This window comes from Peromyscus californicus, unplaced genomic scaffold (assembly GCF_007827085.1).
Source record: "Peromyscus californicus insignis strain IS unplaced genomic scaffold, ASM782708v3 Scaffold_4__1_contigs__length_199733344, whole genome shotgun sequence".
In the NCBI taxonomy this organism is placed as follows: Eukaryota; Metazoa; Chordata; class Mammalia; order Rodentia; family Cricetidae; genus Peromyscus; species Peromyscus californicus.
Genome location: NW_026294562.1, coordinates 61,074,417 through 61,092,308, shown reverse-complemented (window position 1 = coordinate 61,092,308; position 17,892 = coordinate 61,074,417). Strand labels below are relative to the sequence as shown.

General features: G+C 45.0%; 1 protein-coding gene and 1 long non-coding RNA gene across 2 annotated transcripts in view; one reads left to right on the top strand and one right to left on the bottom strand.

Annotated features, from left to right (window-relative positions):
* Nucleotides 1-1,253: 1,253 nt before the first annotated feature.
* Nucleotides 1,254-15,788, bottom strand: LOC128094133 (uncharacterized). The gene is made up of 3 exons (XR_008212841.1): nucleotides 15,684-15,788; nucleotides 8,655-8,756; nucleotides 1,254-1,426 (listed from the first exon to the last, which is right to left on the bottom strand). It is a non-coding gene; the product is annotated as an uncharacterized LOC128094133 (long non-coding RNA).
* A 336-nt stretch (nucleotides 15,789-16,124) lies between these two features.
* The window catches only part of LOC128094132 (protein phosphatase 1H), a 139,572-nt gene continuing 137,804 nt past the window's right edge, over nucleotides 16,125-17,892 (top strand). Inside the window, exon 1 of the mRNA XM_052712253.1 lies at nucleotides 16,125-16,472. Coding sequence (XP_052568213.1) covers nucleotides 16,228-16,472 — 245 coding nt within the window. The 5' untranslated portion in view covers nucleotides 16,125-16,227. The remainder of the gene's footprint in view (nucleotides 16,473-17,892) is intronic.

Sequence of the window (17,892 nt, the reverse complement as noted above, 5' to 3'; positions counted from 1 at the left end):
ATGAAGAAGTGAGTCTATTATGTCAAAAGTGGGTACTTTAAAAACAAAACAAATTGAGTCCTCTCTCTCTCTCTCTCTCTCTCTCTCTCTCTCTCTCTCTCTCTCTCTCTCTCTCTGCCTCTCCCTCCTTCTCTGGCTCACCCTCCTTTTTTTCTCTCCCTCTCTCCCCTTCTCCCTCCTCCCACAATACTACGATGAAGCAAGATGGTTCTAAGCAAATAAGGGCCTCCCCAGATGGGGCATTTGATCTTCAATTCCCCAGATTCCAGAACTCAGAAAAATTAATTTATTTTGTTCTAAATTCCCAGTCTTGTAGTATTTCATTTACAGCAGCTCAAAATAAAGGCAAGACCTTCGTGAACACGGCAGCTACCATTCACCGAATATCTACCGTACGCCAGGCACACTGCAAGCACGTTATGCTGCTTTGGAACATCACTATTGCTTAAAAGCAAACAAGCAAAAAAATCATTCTAGAAAGTTCTAGCACCAGATACTAATAGCCTTTACTGCTAAAGTCAGCGCTACAACACTTCAAATCATGAACTGTTGGGTAGTTTCTTGAGGCATCTCACCCTATTCAATTTCAAAACAAGCCAAGTTAATTGTAGCAGGAATCTTAAAAGTTCTTAGTAATAAGATCAAACCTGAGACCTGTCATTATTGGGGTGATGCTGAAAGATCAGAGAAGCAGAACAAGCCACAACTAACCTCACCTCACCAATTCCTCAGCTGGTCTTATTTCCTCAGACTGGAAGCCTCTGAGTCCTCATCCAGAATGAATCTCCGCTGAACTGTGTGGCTCAAAGCCTAAAGCTTAACCAGCCAAAAGCTTCTAGCTTCTGGTCCTCACGCCTTATATACCTTTCTGCTTTGTGCCATCACTCCCTGGGATTAAAGGCTCACTTCTTGGGATTAAAGGCGTGAGTCACCATGCCTGGCTGTTTCCAATGTGGCCTTGAACTCACAGAGATCCAGAGGGATTTCTGTCTCTGGAATGCTAGGATTAAAGGCGTGTGTGCCACCATTTTCTAGCCTCTGTATCTAGTGGCTGTTCTGTTCTTTGACCCCAGATAAGTTTATTAGGGTGCACAATATTTTGGGGAACACAATACCACCACAGTTAATGTTTTCAAAGCATAGGTTGGCTTTTAACTATCCTGCTTTACAACATGTGGTAGGCTCTCAACGTTTTTCTATGAATGACAGTGAAAAATGAAAAAACCCAACATTTACCCAGGAAAGCTGAGTCCATGGTGACTTTTAGACAGAAACCAGGAAGAGTCAGTGTTCCAGCTTTGTTGATGTTGCTGTGATAAAAACACCCGGACAGAAAGAAATCAGTGGAGAGATGGTTTAACTCTCGACTCAGGGGTATAGTCCATCAGAAAGCTGGGGCAGAACTTGAGCAGCTAGTCACTTCGCACTGAGAGGAAAGAACGGAAAGAAATGAATGCATACATGCTTAGCGCTCAGCGGACTCTCCCTCCTCACAGAGCCCAGGTCCTAAAACCACCGGCAGCCTGTATCTTGCCACATCAGCTAAACAATGAAGTTCCCCACAGACATGCCCACAGGCCAACCTCAGTCTCTCTTCCCACATGATTCGACTAGCTGGTGTCAAGGTGACAACTAAAACCAGGCACTGCAGGTGATGTTCATGAAAATGATGATATTTAGGAAAATTGATTCTGATTTTTACGTTGACTGTTGAACAATAGATACTTGTAGTAGGGCCTTCACTATAGGGTCATTCAAAGTAGCATTATATACCTGCTTTGAATTCTTTTCAGTACAGACTTGGATGTGGATATGCTAGATTATATGGTTATTATACTTTTTTTTTTTTTAAAGTAAATGATGCACTGTTTTCCACAGCAACTGAATGACCATATCTCCCTGCAGGAACCAGGGAGATTCCACCTCACCAATAATAGTACACAGGCTTTGCATTTCATTTTTATCAACAGTTGCTGTTCTCTAGGGTTTATAATAGCCATCTTAAAGGGATGTGACTTGGTATCAATAGTTCTGTCTTGTGTTTCCCTAGTGATTGGTGATGGTAAACATTTTGTGTGTGCTTCTTGGCCATTCTATGTCTGATCAAGCCTTTGCTTACTTTTGAACTGGATGATTTCATTTGTTGTTTTACTTATTTTTTTCATTTTGTTTTGAGACAGAGTCTCTCATGTAGCCCAGGCTAGTCTCAAAATTCTCTCACCCCCTCCCCCCACACCTCAGCTTTCTATGCGGCAGGTTATAGACATGTGTCAGCATCCTTTGCAGGGGGTTCTCTTTGTTTGCTGGTTTGTTCTCACCCTATTGTTGAATTTTAGGTATTTTAGGTATTTTCTACTCATTTTTCTGTCTTATTCTTTTATCAGACATGCAAATATAGACTCCCCTCTCATTTCGTGTCTGTGCCTCCTTACTCTTTAATGAACACATTACCTTCCATTATGTGGTGATCTTAGGATCCTGCTTAAATGGATTCAGACACTGGGGATGTCACTCAATGGCTGAGTGTGTCCCAATCTTACTCGGTGCCTTGAGTTCCATCTCCAACACCCCATCTTTCAATGCTATTCCATTCCATTTGTCTATATTTCTGCCTTTAAACTAGTATAATACTATTTCCTGTAGGTAGTGAGTTTCAAAATAAGAAAGGGGAAAAAGGGAAAAAGCATTTTATTCAATTTTTTGAGAAAGTTGTGTGTTACCCATATATTAAATGTTTTTTGACACAGAAGCACCTGACTTATATGCTAACTATATTAACTTGGGTAAACGCCTGGATAACAACATTAGGAATTCATGGACACCAGTCTAGCTTTATGAACCTTGTGCATCTGTCTTCTTTTATTTCTATAACACATTATTAAAATTTCTCTAATATGGCTTTTAAATGAGAGCGTACAGCCATTTCATTTTTTGCCGTTGTGATTAAATGATTTATTTGCTCAGCCCTTATTTAATATATGAAAAAGACCGTACATTCTAAGAGGAAAAAAAGAGCACTAACCCTTGTTTTCAATTTCCTCACATTTCAGGAATCAGATAATCACGGTGCAATGCGTTGTCCTATAATTATGGATATAACCATGTACAAATGCTTTAGGAATGCCTTTGCTGTGTCAAAAGGAAAGGAAGGCCTTAGGAATACAAAGGCAGGCATGGAGAAAAATATTGGTGAAATTATTAAGGCCACTCCACGTAGTTAAAAGGAGATTTATTTAATGGCGTAACTTACAAGTTAAGGGATAGGTAGGTCGCGGGGTCTGGGGAAGGTGTATCGCAGTCCAACGGTGTTCTCTGGAGCTCTGCTTGGCCCACCTTCACCGTCCAAGGTCCCGGAACCGAGTAAGGGCACCGCCCATCCAGATCTCAGGTCTCTAGGCGCCTCCCTTGGCCCCGCCTTGTAGGCGTGACAGTTGCCAAAGTCTCAATGGGGGTTGGAACTTCCAGATCAAAGCTGGAATGGCTACCCACTACAGAAAAACATGAACAGATCTTGCTAAGTCCCTCCCATTTTGCTACCATCACAGCATACACCCTCATCCAACTATATTCACCCCTCAGACTTAGCACAAAACCACACAGATTCCCTGGTTCTATGCCTCATGTTTACACAGACTATTTTGTCACTTAAAAGTTATATTGATAAAATTGCATGTTTTTTTAATGTGTGTGTGTGTGTGTGTGTGTGTGTGTGTGTGTGTGTGTATACCTACATGTACATATGTATACCATATATGTGATGGTACCTATGGAGGCCAGAAAGAGTGTGTCATGTCCCCTTGAACTACAAGTATAGGTGTTTGTGAGCCACCATGTGGGTGCTGGGAACTGAACTTGGGTCCACACTAGAATAGCTCATGCCCTTCACTGCTGAGCCATCTCTCAAGCCCTCCTTTTTTTCTTCTTATTCTGTCCATCCAAATAGGGAACATGTCCACGGACTTACAACGGGCAGAGAAAGAACCTCTCCTCTCCCCTAGCACTGATCCAGGTAGAGGAGAAATGATGTCTGTGCACATCCCTGAGTTCAAAGTCCTAACGGTGTAAGTCCTCTCATCCCTGGGTCTTCAGAGACAATGGTGCTCTCTTCCTCCACACATTCCTCTGATTTTATGGCCTAAGGCAGTGGTTCTCAACCTTCCTAATGCCATAACCCTTTAAAACAGTTCCTCATGTTGTGGTGACCCTCGACCATAAAATTATTTTCATTGCTACTTCACAACTGTGATTTTGCCACTTTTATGAATCGGACTGTAAATATCTGATATGCAGGATGTATTTTCATTGCTACAAATTGACCAAAAGGGGTCAAGACCCACAGGTTGAGAACCACTGGCCTAAGAGGACAAGGCCAGCTGGAAGATGAGTCTGGCCTTTGCTTCAATGTCCTCCAATGCCGCAGGGCTGCATTGGAGGATGTATGCCCTGAACACCCCCCACCTCTCTCATGGGGAATGCCGTGACTATGAAAATTGCTCAAGCAAGCAGAAGCAGGAAAATGTGAGAATTTTTCTTATCTTCTGTTTTTTTTTCTAAAAAATAATCCATGTTTCTTTCATAAAGAAACCTACTTCCCCCCTTCATCAAAGAGTTTTATCTCCTCCCTTGTGGCGAGATTTTCATTGGAGCACCAGCTCCCAAATAATGACAGAGACTTCTGGTTCATTATGAAAGCTTGGCCTTAGCTTAGGCTTTCCCCAACTAGCTCTTATGACTTAAATTAACCCGTTTATATTAATCTATGTTCTGCCACGTGGCTCTCTCCTCCATACTGTATTGTCTGACTCCCACACCCTGACCCCACGTCTTGCTGGTGAATTCCACCTCTCTTCTTCCCAGAATTCCTATATCTGCCTAAAAGTCCCACCTAGCCTCTCCTGCCCAGCTACTGGCCATTCAGCTCTTTATTAAACCAACCAGAAGGTGCTTTAGCAGAGACACATCTTCACAGTGTACAAAAAGATCATCCTATGACACTTCCTCCCCACTAGCCAATTAAGGATAAAATCCAAGACTTGAACTTCCCTTAAAGGTTCTCATCAACATTTGAGCACATCTTATTTTATGTGTAAATAGACAACTTCCTCTTACGAATCTGCCTTTTTTTTCAACTTAATTTCTTCCCAATTTCAAACACGAGATGACAAGTCTTTCTTTTTTAATTATTGGCCACATTAACAAAAATTCAGTTCCTTGCATATATTTATATGATTCTATATTTAAATTATACATGTAAACTTATATAAACATACTTAAATGTTCCCCTAATTTTCTATTAAGTGATAGAAATATATGCCTAGACAATCTGCCTACTGTGTAACTTTGTCCAGGAGGGTGGTCAGGAGGTAGCAGGCAGTCCCTGCTGCTGAAGAATTCGAGTATCTGCCCACAGCAGTGCACACAGGGCTCTCCACCAACATAAACCCACGGAAATGAGAGAAGGGGACGGTTCGTACATTTCCAAACAGTTTGTGAATCTCATTCAATATATTCTACATTAGAGCTGTGGGAAGGGCAAGTCCACGTTTGCTTATTCAACATCCCTACTCATTTCCTATGCATGGATGCTTCTCAGCTGGTCTGTAGCAGAGTCACTCAGGAGACTTAATCAAAGTACATACTGGGTTCCACCTTCTTAAACAGGTCTGAAATGGGACCAGATAATCACTTTTCTAACAAGTTTCAGCAGATCTGCAGTGGCTCACAGGTGGCTGGTTGGACATTCCTACATTCGAGGATACACTGTTAAATGTAATTATTCATTTGGAACTCAAAGGAAGAGGAAGGGCTTGGCAGTGAAGTTTTTAGATAGCATACCATGTTTGGAAGTTGGGAGCAGCCTGGGTCATGCTGTAAGCTGTGCAGAAATTCTAAATTCTGTTTTAACTGAAAACGTCATTATAAGAAAGTCTGCAATATTGCCAATCCCTTTCTAAGCCTTGCCATGTTGGCTTCCCTTTTTAATGCTACCTGTTCCCCACCTGCTGCCATTTTTAATTCGCTGCAATAAACATTATTGTTTCAAGGCAACAGGGACCTCACTATAGTAACAATGAAGGTTGTTTACTCCGTGACAAATCTTTGTTTGCTCAGAAAACTGCTCTTACTTTGCAAGAATTCAGCAATCAAGCACCTAAGACAACGTCCTCCCCGGGGACCCGCTCTTCTTTCCTGCTTCAGTGTGGAGATGACAGCTGTCTTCAATATGTTCAAATGCAAAATTAGTTGCTTTGTCCTTTTTGTTATTAGCTGTGTTTTGAACTGAATGAGAGCGATTTCTATGCTCATCTGTAACTATATTAGGACAATTGCTCCAAAACCTAAATACAGTATTATTGCAAACAATCTCTCACATTTTATTCAAAAGCAGAATAGCATGCTCCCCAGTCTGGCTGTTATGAACACATTGTGATGTTAGTAAGATACCTGCTTTAGTGGTTTTTAAAAAAACAAATCTGTAATACACCTGTGTAATTGTCTCAACTCTTTTCTAATTGGCTTGGCTTTGGAAAAGTGGCCTGGGGACACCCTTCTCCACCTACGCATTGAGAGGATAGCTATAAATGAGACCCAAAACAAAATCATCAACTTACAGGAAATATGAAATTTTTTTGGAATTTTTTTGAGACTTAATTATACAAGTCTTAAGCTTAAACTTTGTAGTTGGCATCATGTGGCAGTGTTGCTCAAATGCACATAGAACCTCTACTTCATGGTGGAATGTGGCTTCTAACATGTTATCTTCCCAGGCAGACAGTGGAATCTGCATCATCAGATGTTACAGACACTCGCAGTGGCTTAGTAAATGAATAGGAGCGATAATGCTTTAGCTCATCATTGCAAAAGATCACATTTACTGCTACTCAGGAGGCAGGTAAGCATTCTTATTTAATTATGAAGGGTACTTCCACACCTGGGCAGCACCTCACGCATGGTCCACCATGCTTTCATGCTTTACAATCAGCCCGCTATTTCCAAGGCTTCCACATTTGGGATGTGGAAGGGCTTAAACCCGGCTTTCTATTTTCTCCCAATTAATTTTCACAATAAAGGTATTATCTTTTATCTAATTCCAATCCCAGAATTGTTTTGACAATGTCTCGAGAGAAAACAGAAGCCATGACAAAGGAAGATTCTGGATGAAGGAAGCTTGTTCAAGGGAAATAGATTGTTCTATAGACAGATTGAGGCAAATGGTAAGTCACCTGCTTAATTTTTAGAGAATTGTGCACATTTTCAAAGACGATGATTTGGAAAGGCATCATATGAAAAAGCATGCCGTCAAATCTGGTGTCTATCAAGGATTATGATAAAGACAAAATAGCAAAACTGCAAAAAAAAAAAATCTCCTCTACAACTTTCTTTTAAAGTTACAACTTAGATTCGAGTGAAAAACTAGTTAGGTAATAGACTATCTAATAACAAAAAGTCAAAAACGTGTAGTGATAGTGAGTTTGTTAAATAATATATAACTAGTGTGGCAGATATAATGATAAATTGGAAAATGAAGGAAGCTATTTCTAAAATCAGTTTGTCTCACCAGACAACGGTCATGTGAATTGAGAAAAATTGAGGAAATGCTGTTGAAAGAAGTTTGGAGGGGAGAACCCATAATCCTAATTTATGCTCTGGTGATGGATGGCAACATTGACACTAAAGATGAACTTCAACCTGCATTTCTATTAAAGGCATTGATGACGAATGTAACACAACTCAAGAAATAATTTCATTAGTATGAGTAAAAGACTCAACTAAAAAATTTATACAAAGCAGTAAAAATATGTTAAAGTGATTTTTGTCTTGTCAAGATATCTAGTATAGTTGCCAATGAGAAAATGAATGAGGAAAACTCATAAAATTAATAGAAGATGATGTAATTGCCCGAAACTCATACTTAATGAAGAATCATAGCATCGCACAGCAATGTATGCCCAAAGCATTAAAAGTGCATATTACGACTTTCTTGAGGTCAAGAGGTTAATCATGGTCAGTTCCAGGAGTTCCTTGCACTGATGCTGCCTTTGGTGACATCATTTACTTTTGAGAAGACAGCAAAGTCGGGTCCAAATAGGGAGAAGATTCCACGCCTTGTGAAGTGTTACCAAGCGGTTTACGTCATCAAATATAAAACCTGCCCCAGAACTTGGTGAAGGAAACTGGCTAACAGATTTGGCACTTTTCGTGGACTTAACCACTCATGGAAGTTAAACACGAGTCTTCGAGGTGAAAAAGCAACTTACCAATGCAATGTTTCAAATCGTAAGAGGATTCCAAATGAAACTGAAATTGTGGCAAGCTTGGATTACGTCAGGCTGTTTTATACATTTCAACGGGTTGGCTAAAGACAGCCCTATGAACAGTGAAAAATATATACAACCTTTTTTTCAAATTGATACAAAATATTGAAATGTATTTCAAGATTGCTGAGAAAATAATATTTTGGTATAATTGTGACTCCATTTTCTGTTGACATAAACATATTACTGCCCAGTTTTCAAGTAGAACGCTTATAGATGAGAGCTGACATTGAGCTTGAAGAAACATTTGGTCACATCTCTGTGCTAAGCTTCCACAGACCCTATCTTCCCAGAGATAAAAGCCTTCTTAACCATGGCATCTCTTTGGGTAGCACTTACATTGGTGAGAAACTGTTTTCAAGAATGAAGCAGGCTGGAGATGGCTCAGTGGTAAAGAGCACTGGCTGCTCTTCCAAAGGACCAGGGTTCAATTCCCAGCACCTGCATGACAGATCACAACTGTAACTCCATTTCCAGGGGATACGATACCCTCATCCCTGACACACATGCAGGATGAACACCAATGCTCATCCAAAAAAAAAAAAAAATGAAGCAACTTAGGAGTAAAATAGAAGCAAAAGATCTGATGAGCGCCTTGAGGAGCTCCCGAGAACTGCAGCTACTTCCATCACACATACAGTGGCGCTTTAGTTTCTCAAATACAAAGTCAAATGACCCAGGAGCGGTTTTTTTACTTAATTAAAATAATTACATCATTATCCCCTCCTCCCTTCTGTTCTTCCCATGTCCTGCCGCATCAGACCCTCCCAAATTCACTGCCTTCTCCTTTTGTTAAACTATTTTTTGTTACATATACACATAAACAAATAAAAATATAAATACAGCCTGCTGATCTGTTCTGTAGTGGCCAATGTATGTGTCCAGGGCTGACCATTGTACTACATGACCAGTTGGGTGCCCACGAGCTTAATTTTGCCCTCTCTCATTTTCATATATTTTTTTTTAAAAAAAAATCCAAAGAAAGCATTACTTTTCTATTATCTAGATATGCCATTTTTTTGATATTATTGATTTAAAACTTGGCTCTTCATGCCAAGGAGGATCTGGTCAACACAAACCAAACTCCATGTTTTTGCTTTGTTTTGTGGTAGGCTTTCTGTTTCATTTGTCAATTTTTTTTGTTTTACTGGTTTTTGTTCGTTTGTTTGTTTGTTTGTTTTAATTTTCATCTTGTGGAGTTTTTTTCCCCCTTTGGAAAGAGAGAAAGAGAAAGGACATAAAGTTGGGTGGGTGGGCAGGTGGGTGAGTGGTAACTGGGAGAGTGGGGGAGGAGAAAACACGATCAAAATACATTGGATAAAAAAATCTTCTAAAGAGCAAAAGGAAGAAAGAAACTAAGAAAGAAAGAAATCTTGGGGCCTGCTTGACTGTTTTTAAAGACTCGGTGTGGCACTACACAACTAAGATTATGATGTGAAGATATTCTGTAGTGTCAGGTACAACCAATATCATATAAGGAATTATTTCCTTCAAATTTCATCAGTGTTTGTATATTCAACATGGGACCCAAGACAATTCATTCTGTTAAACTCTGAAAGATTTATTCATGTTTATTTCGTGTGTATGAATGTTTTGCCATTATGAGTCATTTTATTGCTTTAATCCTTCAGCATGACATTATTAGATTTTTCCCTAGAACCATGACCTATCTAGTCTTAGGTTCTGAGCCACTTTATTGGTGTCAGGTATGGGCTTCATCTCATGGAGCCTTCATCCAATCAGAAAATGATGAATTGTTCCCATAACATTGGTATCACAATTGCCCGATGACAGGTCACTGTTTTCGGTCACACGTTTGTAGCTAGGAGGTGCTGATGATCACCTTTCTCCTCCTGTAGTGTGCTGAGTAACTTTCAGCACCATGAGCTCTAGTTTTTAAGGGTGAAGCTTTCACTTAGGCACCGGCTCAACAGCTCCAGGTTCGAGGACATATGTGAGTATTGTCTTCAGCAGTATGGTTTTACCAGCAGGTTGTGGAGAACCATCAATGATCTTGGTAATAGCCCGAGACATTTGGGGGTATCAAGGGCCCCTTTAAACAAAAACACAACAAGATCTAACCCGTTCCTGGCGCTGGGGATTTTACTTGGTGGTATAAAATGTTTAATTAGTGTACTGTCGGCCCTATTATTTCATTGACATTGCTTTCGTGTGTGTCTATATTTTAAGAAGCTCCTATAATGGTAGGTTTCCATACGGTTTTTCAAATGGCCTCTAGTATTAGTTGTCCCTCTCTATATTCCCTCCTTTACCCTTCTCTTCCATCCATTCCCTTCCGCACTTGACCCTTCTAGTTTCCTCTTTGTCTCTCCATGGCGAAATATTCTGTTTCTCCTTCACGCCGCGTCCCCTCAAGTGACTGTCAAAACTAGAGTGTTCACGCTGGCACCGTACTTCACGTCTCTAAGCTCCGAAGGATGCTGTGGCTGTTTCCTTCTCTTTCAGGACCTTGACATTTGAAGCGACCTAGCTAGGTATTTTGTAAAACATGCTCAGCTTGTGTCTGGCCCAGGTTTTTCTCATGAGTAGCCTGGGCTAAGGAGACGAGGGATACTGCAGGGATACTGTGCCTTTTGCAGCTCATCCTGCAAGTGCACAGGATGTTAGTGCATTTTCAATTGAGGGCATTAACCTACATCATTTATTTACAGTGATGTCTGCCAGGTTTTCACAATGCACGTTGTTTTTCATTTTGTCATTAGTAAATATTTTAAGAGAACTCCTGATATTTTAAGGCGGAAAAAAGCTATCAGGGCTTGTCTTTCTTTCCTTATAAACAACAATTCTTAATGATAACATGAAGTCATGTAATCAACAGAGTTATTATAGTATCACAGAGCAATGAGATTACATGAAAAGCATCCAAACATAGTCTCTCCCAAACGAATAGTCTTCAAACACAAGAGGCAGATGCTGTCTTAGTTGAAGTGGCTGTGAAGAGACACCATGTCCATGGTAACTCTTATATAGGAAAACATTTAATTGTGGTCGCTCACTTACGGTTCAGAGGTTTGCTCCATTATCGTCATGGCTGGGAGCAAGACAGCATGCAGGCAGACACGGTGCTAGACAAGAGCTGAGAGTTCTTCTTACATCTTAACTCACAGGAAACAGGAAGTGGTCTGAGACACTGAGCAGTACCTTGAGCATATATGGGACCTTAAAGCCCACCCCCACAGTGACACACTTCCTCCAACAAGACCACACCTACTCCAACAAAGCCACACCTCCCAATAGTGCCACTCCCTTTGGGGCCATTTTCTTTCAAACCACCACAGACGCCTAGAGAGTATGTACGATGTGTAACAAACACATCGAGGGTCTCTCACTTCTTGATCCCTGTATAATTGGAATTTGGTTGCTCAGATCCTCCCAGGAGTAATGTATTAGTAAGTGAGAAAGGCATTTATTTTTAGAGGCACCTATAACAGTAATAACCCCCACTTAAATTACAAAGGCAAAACTCGCTTCCATCTCTTGCTAGAAATCCATTCCAAGGCAAGAGAGTGGGGAAGTTCTGTTTGTTTGCAGGGCAAAGTTCTAGGGAAGAATGCTGGACCACGATAACGATGACACTGTGCTGTGACAGGCAAAAACAATTAGGTTACACAGGGAACAGAATAACCTCTTAAAGGGTTAATTCACTAATCTTGCTCACGTTTCTGATTTTAATTGTGCTAAGTGTCCTATTTCAGGAAAAGATTGGCAGCTGATGGAAAATATGAAAAGTGGTTTTACCCCTGATGATGAAGGAATCTTCTACTTTTTCATGATGGTTCTGGACCACTGGATTTTATTTATTTATAATATACCACAGCCAGGTGCTACTTTGCAATTGAAAATAAATCACACAGGAAATTCTTATTAAAATCCAATTTCATGTGCATACTAAAGCTGCACTGTAAAGTGAAATGAGGAGAAACCCCGTATTAAGCTCAGCTCAATGAAACATGGTTATTGAAACCATGTTTCAATATTGTCCTTTAGACTATATTAAAAGGTAACTGTACTACAAGAAACGCTTGAAAGGAGGGGTCTAAGTTCATCTTAGACCCAGAGGGTTTCAGAGCCTGTATTAAGTATGGATGTTTAGACAAAACACTCACAGTGAGAGAGTCACCATTCAGAAGTTCACATGCAAAATTTAAGAAGGAATTGAATTGGCATCATTTAAAATTCTGACCCATTAAATTTGTTTTGTTTTGGGTTCGATTTTATTTTATGTGGATGGGTGTTTTGGTCATATGTATGTTGGTGTACCATGTTGGTGCATTGCCTGAGGAGGCCAGAAAGAGAGATTTGGATCCCCTGAAACTGGAGTTACAGACCATTGTAAGCCATGATATGGGTGTTAGGAATTGAAGCACCATCCTTTGGAAGAGCAGTCAGTGCTCTTAATGGCTGAGTCATTGATCAAGTTTCCCAACCCACATTTTAAAATTAGAGGGATGAAGGGGACTGAGATAAAACGAATGTCTATTCAGTAAAAAAAGAAAAACAAGAAAGAAAGAAAAGAAAAAAATATTAAAATAATGGATCGAGAGTAGTGGAGCTTCACTAAACATTTGAAATATTGCAAAATTATCTAAAGTGAAATGGTCAAAGGGAGGAAATACCTTTAAAAATAATTCTAGATACTGAAAAAAGGAACCATTGGGGCTTAGCTAGGCTTAAGAAGCAGGTTTCCGGGCTGGAGAGATGGCTCAGAGGTTAAGAGCACTGACTGCTCTTCCAGAGGTCCTGAGTTCAATTCCCAGCAACCACATGGTGGCTCACAATCATCTGTAATGAGATCTGGTGCCCTCTTCTGACCTGTAGTCATACATGCTGTATACAAAATAAACAAATAAATCTTTAAAAAAAAAGAAGAAGAAGAAGAAGAAGAAGAAGAAGAAGAAGAAGAAGAAGAAGAAGAAGAAGGGTTCCTTCTGGCAATGGTCGAGAGGGTGCCTGAGCTGACCTACTCTGGTGATAGGATGGCCAAACACCCTAACTGTCATGATAGAACCCTCATCCAATAACTGATGGAAGCAGATGCAGATATCCATGGCCAAGTCCCAGGTGGAGCTCCAGGAGCCCAATCAGTGAGAGAGAGGAGGGATCATATGAGCAAGAGATATCGAGACCATGATTGAAAAAAGTAGAGAGACAACTAGCCAAACTAGTGAGAATGCATGAACTGTGGACCAATAGCTGAGGAGCCCCCATGGAACTGGACTAGGCCCTCTGGATAAGTGAGACATCTGATGAACTTAAACAGTTTAGGAGGCCCCCAGGCAGTAGAACCGGGACCTGTCCTTATTGCATGAGCTGGCTTTTTGGAACCTAGGGCCTATGCTGAGACACTTTGCTCAGCCTTGGTGTAGGGAGGAGGGGACTGGACCTGCCTCAACTAAATGTACCAGGCTGGGCTGACTCCCCAGGGGAGACCTTGCCTTGGAGGAGTGGGAATGGGGGGGTGGGTTTGGGGGGGAGCTGGGGGTGGGAGGAAGGGAGGACAGGGGAATCTGTGGTTGATATGTAAAACGAATAGAAAATCTCTTAGTAAAAAGAAAGAAAAAAAAGAAGCAAGGTTCCTCCTTGGGGAGTGCTGGGCTCCTCTTCCAGCACTTGGGCCACCCCTCTCCAGCATTTGGGCTATCCCTCCTCTCCAGCATTTGGACCATCCCCTCTCCAGCACCTAGGTTACCCTCTACTCCAGCACCTGGGCCACCTCCCCCCCACTTCAGCATTTGGGCCACCCCCCTCTCACACCACCTTGGTCACCCCTCCTTCCACCACCTGGGCCATCCCCCCTCCACCACCTGGGTCCCCCCTCCACCACCTAGGCCACCCCCCTCTCCACCACCTGGGCCACCCCCCTCTCCACCATCTGGGTCACCCTCCCTCTCCACCACCTGGGCCACCCCCTCCACCACCTGGGCCATCCCCCCTCCACCACCTGGGTCCCCCCTCCACCACCTAGGCCACCCCCCTCTCCACCACCTGGGTTAATCCCTCTCCACCACCTGGGTCCCCCCCTCCACCACCTGGGCCATCCCCCCTCCACCACCTGGGTCCCCCCTCCACCACCTAGGCCACCCTCCTCTCCACCACCTGGGTCACCCCCTCTCCACCACCTGGGCCATCCCCCCTCCACCACCTGGGTCCCCCCCTCCACCACCTAGGCCACCCCCCTCTCCACCACCTGGGCCACCCCCCTCTCCACCATCTGGGTCACCCTCCCTCTCCACCACCTAGGCTACCCCCCTTTCCATCACCTGGGCCACCCCCCCTCTCCACCACCTGGGCCACCCCCCTCTCCACCACCTGGGCCACCCCCTCTCCACCACCTGGGTCACTCCCTCTCCACCACCTGGGCCACCCCCCCTCCATCACTTGGGTCACCCCCCTCTCCAACACCTGGGCCACCCCCTCTCCAACACCTGGACCCCCCTCCCTGCCTCCACCACCTGGGCCACACCCCTCTCTCCACTCACTAATGATAAGGGCCTGGATTCCCTGCAATTCCAATGGAGCTGTTCAGAGCATAGCTACACAGGTTGTACAGAGTCTTAAATGGAAGGTAAACATCGGAACATGACGTAAACAGTTTAGCATGAACAGGATACAGGTCCTATTTCAAAAATTAAAAAAAAAATTAGCAGAACCAGTATTTAACAAACGTTACCCTTGAAGAAGCACATTTATTATTCTAAAGACATTTAAATTAACGTAAGATCGCCAAAATATATTTTATTATAAGCATCTGTTCGTTTTTAAGTTTAGCACTTAATTCAGTGGCTGTGTTCTGTTTTTCTTTACTTTTCCACGTGCCCTTAATTCTGTGCAGTTAAAATACTGCAATAGTGAAGATACACCGGTCGCTGTATTGGAGGAAAAAGCTTGTGTGAATAAATTTGTTAAGCCATTCGTGTTAGTTTAAATAGTGCATGTTCTTGACTTCTTGGGGGGATCTTTTGCTGTCTGTAGTAATAAAATTCTAGATTCAAAACAAGGTTTGTGTCACGGACAGGGACGCGTGGAAAGGCAATCAAAGAAAAAAAGACAGTGATTCTTTAGCTGCCTAGGGGGAAACTTCCAACGATGCTTGTGTACTCATCGTGTAGATAAGACTCCCAACACCAGGAGAGATCTGCAGCTCCTTTCGGTCGCGGGACTGGGAGGTCTCCCACTTCGACTGCACCTGTCTCCGCGAAGTTTCTTTTCCGGAGGTCAAAGGCAGTGTTCCTCCTAGCGCCTACCCCTCCTCTGGCGTCTCCCCGCTGCCTGGGGCCATGTGACAGCCCCTAACACCTGTACAGCCACCAGCGCACAGCGCCCCCATCCTCCTCGCCAGGTACCGACCAGGCCAGGCTCCGTCTGCCTCGGGAGGTCACGGTCCGGGAGCTAGCCGGGCTCGGCCGACAGGGGAGGGGCTGAGCCTGGGCCAGAGCCGCAGCCCGAGCCCGTGCAGCCTGATTATCACATGACTCGACGACGGCGGTAGCGGTGGCAGCAGGAGCGGCTGGTCCGCGCGGGCTCGCCGGGTGGGCTCAGTTCCGCGCACGCAGGAGGAGCGGGGCGCAAAGGGGGCGGGGAAGGGACCCGCCGCCGCCGCCCGCCAGCCGCTCCCGGGGGCTCTCGCTTGTCCCTCCCTAGCCGCCCGCCCGCTCCATGTCGCTCGGTTGCGGAAGTGTCGCCGGGAGAGGTGGTGGCGGCAGCGAGGAGCACGGGAAGCCGCGGCTCGGCCCCCTGCAGCACTGAGCTCCGGGAGCCGCGCGCTCCAAGCGGCCCCGCTACCCCGCGCGCCCCGCGCCCTCCGCAGCCTGCATGCCCCGCGCTGCGCCCCGGCCGGCCGCCGCCGCCGCCGCCTCCTGCTCGCCCAGCGGCTGCCCGGCGCCGGAGTAATATGCTCACTCGGGTGAAATCTGCCGTGGCCAATTTCATGGGCGGCATCATGGCTGGCAGCTCCGGCTCCGAGCACGGTGGTACTGGCTACGGAGGCTCGGACCTGCCCCTGCGCTTCCCCTACGGCCGGCCGGAGTTCCTCGGGCTGTCTCAGGATGAGGTGGAGTGCAGCGCGGACCACATCGCCCGGCCCATCCTCATCCTCAAGGAGACCCGGAGGCTGCCCTGGGCCACCGGCTACGCCGAGTGAGTGCACCCGCGCCCCGCTTTCCTCGCGGCCCTTCCCCGCACCGTTCCAGCCCCCTTCCTCTCTCCCAGCTTCTGAGCTCTAGGGCTCTCCACCGGCTCTGGCCTCCAGGCCTCGGCGAGAACCTCTTTACTTCCACTGACTAGCTCCCTTCCCCCTCTCCCCCCAAACCCCTGGGTATGGGCTCTCGGGCCGGGCGGTGGGTGGCAGAGTGGATGGTTAGCGACACAGGACCGTGGGAACGCTGAGGTTGGACTGGTCTTATAATAAGGGGTCTGTGACACTTTGGAGGGGGGAAAGTGGGCAACACAGCTCTGCTGAAGTTGCAACGTAGTAGGAAGACCTGGTATCTGTGTCCCCTCTTTTTTTTTTAAAAAAAGAAAGAAAAATCTTTGTACCCCCCCCCCCCCCCGCACGAAGAGTTTGGTGAGGTCGAGGCTCGCAGGATGTGTTCCCCGAGGCGGGCGGTCGGCTTGGTGCGCGTGACTGTAGGTTCGGAAAAGGTCCTTTTTCTCCGAGCTCCTTGGGCTTCGGAGCAGGTAGTGAACGGCGGCTCGACCCAGTAAATGCTGCTACCATTCCCCCACAGTCCTGGAGGGGGAGGGGGAGGTAGAAACTTACTCCAGGCGTCTAATACAGCATTTTACTAATCAGCTTTGGCGATTAAGCGAGAGCCCCGGAGTGATTTGCTATTTTAAAACGACTGAGTTAGACTCAAGGCCGGGCGTGGAACAGAGAGGAGAGGTTTCATTGCCCTTCCCTACTCTACGGCCACTTCTCCATAGACTATTAATAACCATGTGAACGGTGGGATAAGTAATGTTTTCCCCGACCTGTTATTTACTATTTAGCGTTGTGGAACTGGCAGACTAGGAAGGGAGCGGGGATTTAGCCCAGAATCCTGAGGCTAAAAGCACTCCGAGCCCTGGTGTTCGGCATACCTGTGTCCTCTTTCCTCTACACCCCCTCTGTAATCTTGGACATCCCCAAACCGATGCACGACTTCTCTTTCTGATTGGTCCATCCGGGAACCAATCAATTTCCCCTATGCCTGGGCACCTCGGTGCTGACCCGGTTCTGGTGGCCCAGATCCCCCCCCCCCCCCCCCCCCCCCAGCAGGCGTAGTTCCCTACGAGCCGAGCCGGGTTCCGGTGCAGGAAGTAGGTGGCTTGCGAGGCAATCTGCTTTGAATCTTGACTTCTTTTTCCTCCCGCGTCATCCCTGTGATCGTGACTCCACGCGCTTGTGTACGAATGGGGATGGATGACTGGCGGCGTGTGAAGAGAGGCGCGCGAGGATTGGGTGTGCGGGGTGGGTAGGTGGGTGTATGACATAAAAGGCAGGCAAGCGTGAAGGAGAAGGAGCTGGGAGGAACAAAACAGCCCCCTAACCTCTAAGAGGAAGCCTGTGTGGGGAACC